Source organism: Lactuca sativa, chromosome 9 (assembly GCF_002870075.4).
Source record: "Lactuca sativa cultivar Salinas chromosome 9, Lsat_Salinas_v11, whole genome shotgun sequence".
Lineage (NCBI taxonomy): Eukaryota > Viridiplantae > Streptophyta > Magnoliopsida > Asterales > Asteraceae > Lactuca > Lactuca sativa.
Genome location: NC_056631.2, coordinates 204410162 through 204412616, shown reverse-complemented (window position 1 = coordinate 204412616; position 2455 = coordinate 204410162). Strand labels below are relative to the sequence as shown.

Genomic DNA, 2455 nt, shown 5'->3' with positions numbered 1-2455 from the left:
ACTGATTATTAGTATGACAAATGCAATAGATTAAATCTTAGTCCATCTAGCTAGGATGCCAATATGAGATTTCACATTCCGTTATCAGCTAAATCCTCCATAATTTATAAAAATAAGTGCGTGAAAAAATTATGTTATTTTGTATAAATAATAACATATTCCGAAAATACGCACCTTTCCGATCTCGAAAATATAAATTTATAAAAATCCGACTTCATATAAATAAATTATAATTTTGATACATTATAAAGATCCGACTTTCTATAAACTTAATAGACTACATGATCCATTTAATTTTTACGAAAATAATAAGATGTGACATATTTTGCAATTAAACGTAGAATATCCAAATAAAAATAAGAAATGTCCTGCCGTTTTTTTCCAACATCCATAACTTATTGAATAAGCAATTTAAAGAATATTGACGATACGAAGCGGTCCAAGTCGTCCACAACTAAATTTTCCAGTGACGGTCTTTATCACCTCACTAATATTTTACCAAATTCAGAATAAGAAGCAGATTTTTGTAATGATGTTTATATTTTCATATCGATATCGATGTATGTAATCGAGCGTTAACATTAATTAAACATGCTTTTGTTATTAAAATATGAAACACATCATATAAATGGGTAAAAATAAGATAAAAATTAGAAAATGCATATTAAACTCAGTAAAAAAACATCTTAAATAAATTGATAACAATTGTATTTACAAAATAAATGAAAAATCATGACGAAAAATACTATAGTCGATGTCTATTATATTCTCAATTCTCAATATTCAAAACATATCGTGATATCGAAGCAATCATTAAAAAGATAAGAAAGACGAATATGTCCAAGTCGGTCACAATTGTAATTTCCATTGTTGGCTGCGCCGTGTTGACTCAGCTCGTGTCCCACTATGAGCATTATCGTTCACCACCAGGCACAAGCCAATTCTATATAAACCCAACCTCGTATACAACCTAACCCTATCTACAAAAATGGCCACCAAGATCTCATTCTTCCTCTCATCCCTTGCAATCTTAGCAGCTCTGCAACTGTCGTCAGCAGTCGACTACTCCGTCACAAACCGGGCAGCAGCCACCCCCGGCGGTGTTAAGTTCAATAACGTCATTGGGGCGGCATACACCACTCAAACACTCCGTTCTGCCACAAGCTTCATATGGACCACATTCCAACAAAATACTGCTGCTGACAGAAAGAACGTAGCACGAGTAAACGTGTTCATTGATGACATGGATGGTGTTGCCTACACTTCTGGCAATGAGATCCATGTGAGCGCCAGGTACATTCAGGGTTATTCCGGTGATGTCAAGAAAGAGATTACCGGAGTACTCTACCACGAGATGACTCATGTATGGCAATGGAATGGAAACGGTCAAGCTCCGGGAGGATTGATAGAGGGAATTGCGGATTACGTGAGGCTGAAGGCTGGGTATGCTCCTAGCCATTGGGTTCGGCCAGGGCAAGGTAACAAATGGGACCAAGGGTACGATGTAACAGCTCGGTTTCTAGACTATTGTAATGGTCGTAGAAGTGGGTTCGTGGCTGAACTCAATAAGAAGATGAGGAACGGCTATAATGACGGTTATTTCGTGGACTTGCTAGGGAAGACGGTTGCTCAACTGTGGGCTGAATACAAAGCTTAAGGGTGCAAGCATTGAGCATCATCATATATAAATTACTTACCAAACTTCTATGCATTGTATTTTAACAATAACTACGATAAAACTATTTGATGCATACAAAGTTGAATAAAAATAAGAGCTATTATTCCGTGTGTGTGTGTCAATATATATATATATATATATATATATATATATATATATATATATATATATATATATATATATATATATATATATATATATATATATATATATATATATATATATATATAAAATAAAAGAATAGTTATTTTGCCATTTGTCACAAGCATTGTAATTAATATCATGACACTTGTCAATCTATTAATTCTCCATTTCAAATTTAATTACATTAAATTAAATAAATATTACATTAAATAAATATTACACTTGTCAATCTATTAATATCATCACACTTTAATTACATTAAATTAATATTAATAATATTAGAATAAAAATAAAATAAAGTTTATACAAATTATAATAAAATAAAATTTATACAAATTATAAGATGATATATTTTACGTATTTATTTGAATCAACGATTATAATTTTATATATAATAAAAAAATATTTTAATTAATAAGTTGTTTAAAATTATTAATTAATAATTTTGAGTTTTTACTTAGAAAGTTTAATTAGTTTTCTAACCGTGGTTCCCACGGGTTATAAACTAGTATATATATATATATATATATATATATATATATATATATATATATATATATATATATATATATATATATAAGACATTTATTGATGCGGTTAAAATGATCTTTTGGGGCGATTATTGAAGGCCAT

General features: G+C 30.3%; 1 protein-coding gene across 1 annotated transcript; it reads left to right on the top strand.

The window, feature by feature from the left end:
- Nucleotides 1-973: 973 nt before the first annotated feature.
- Nucleotides 974-1786, top strand: LOC111917129 (uncharacterized). The gene has a single exon (XM_023912788.2). The coding sequence runs from the start codon at nucleotides 989-991 to the stop codon at nucleotides 1655-1657; it is 669 nt and encodes a 222-aa protein (XP_023768556.1). The 5' UTR covers nucleotides 974-988; the 3' UTR covers nucleotides 1658-1786.
- Nucleotides 1787-2455: the final 669 nt, after the last annotated feature.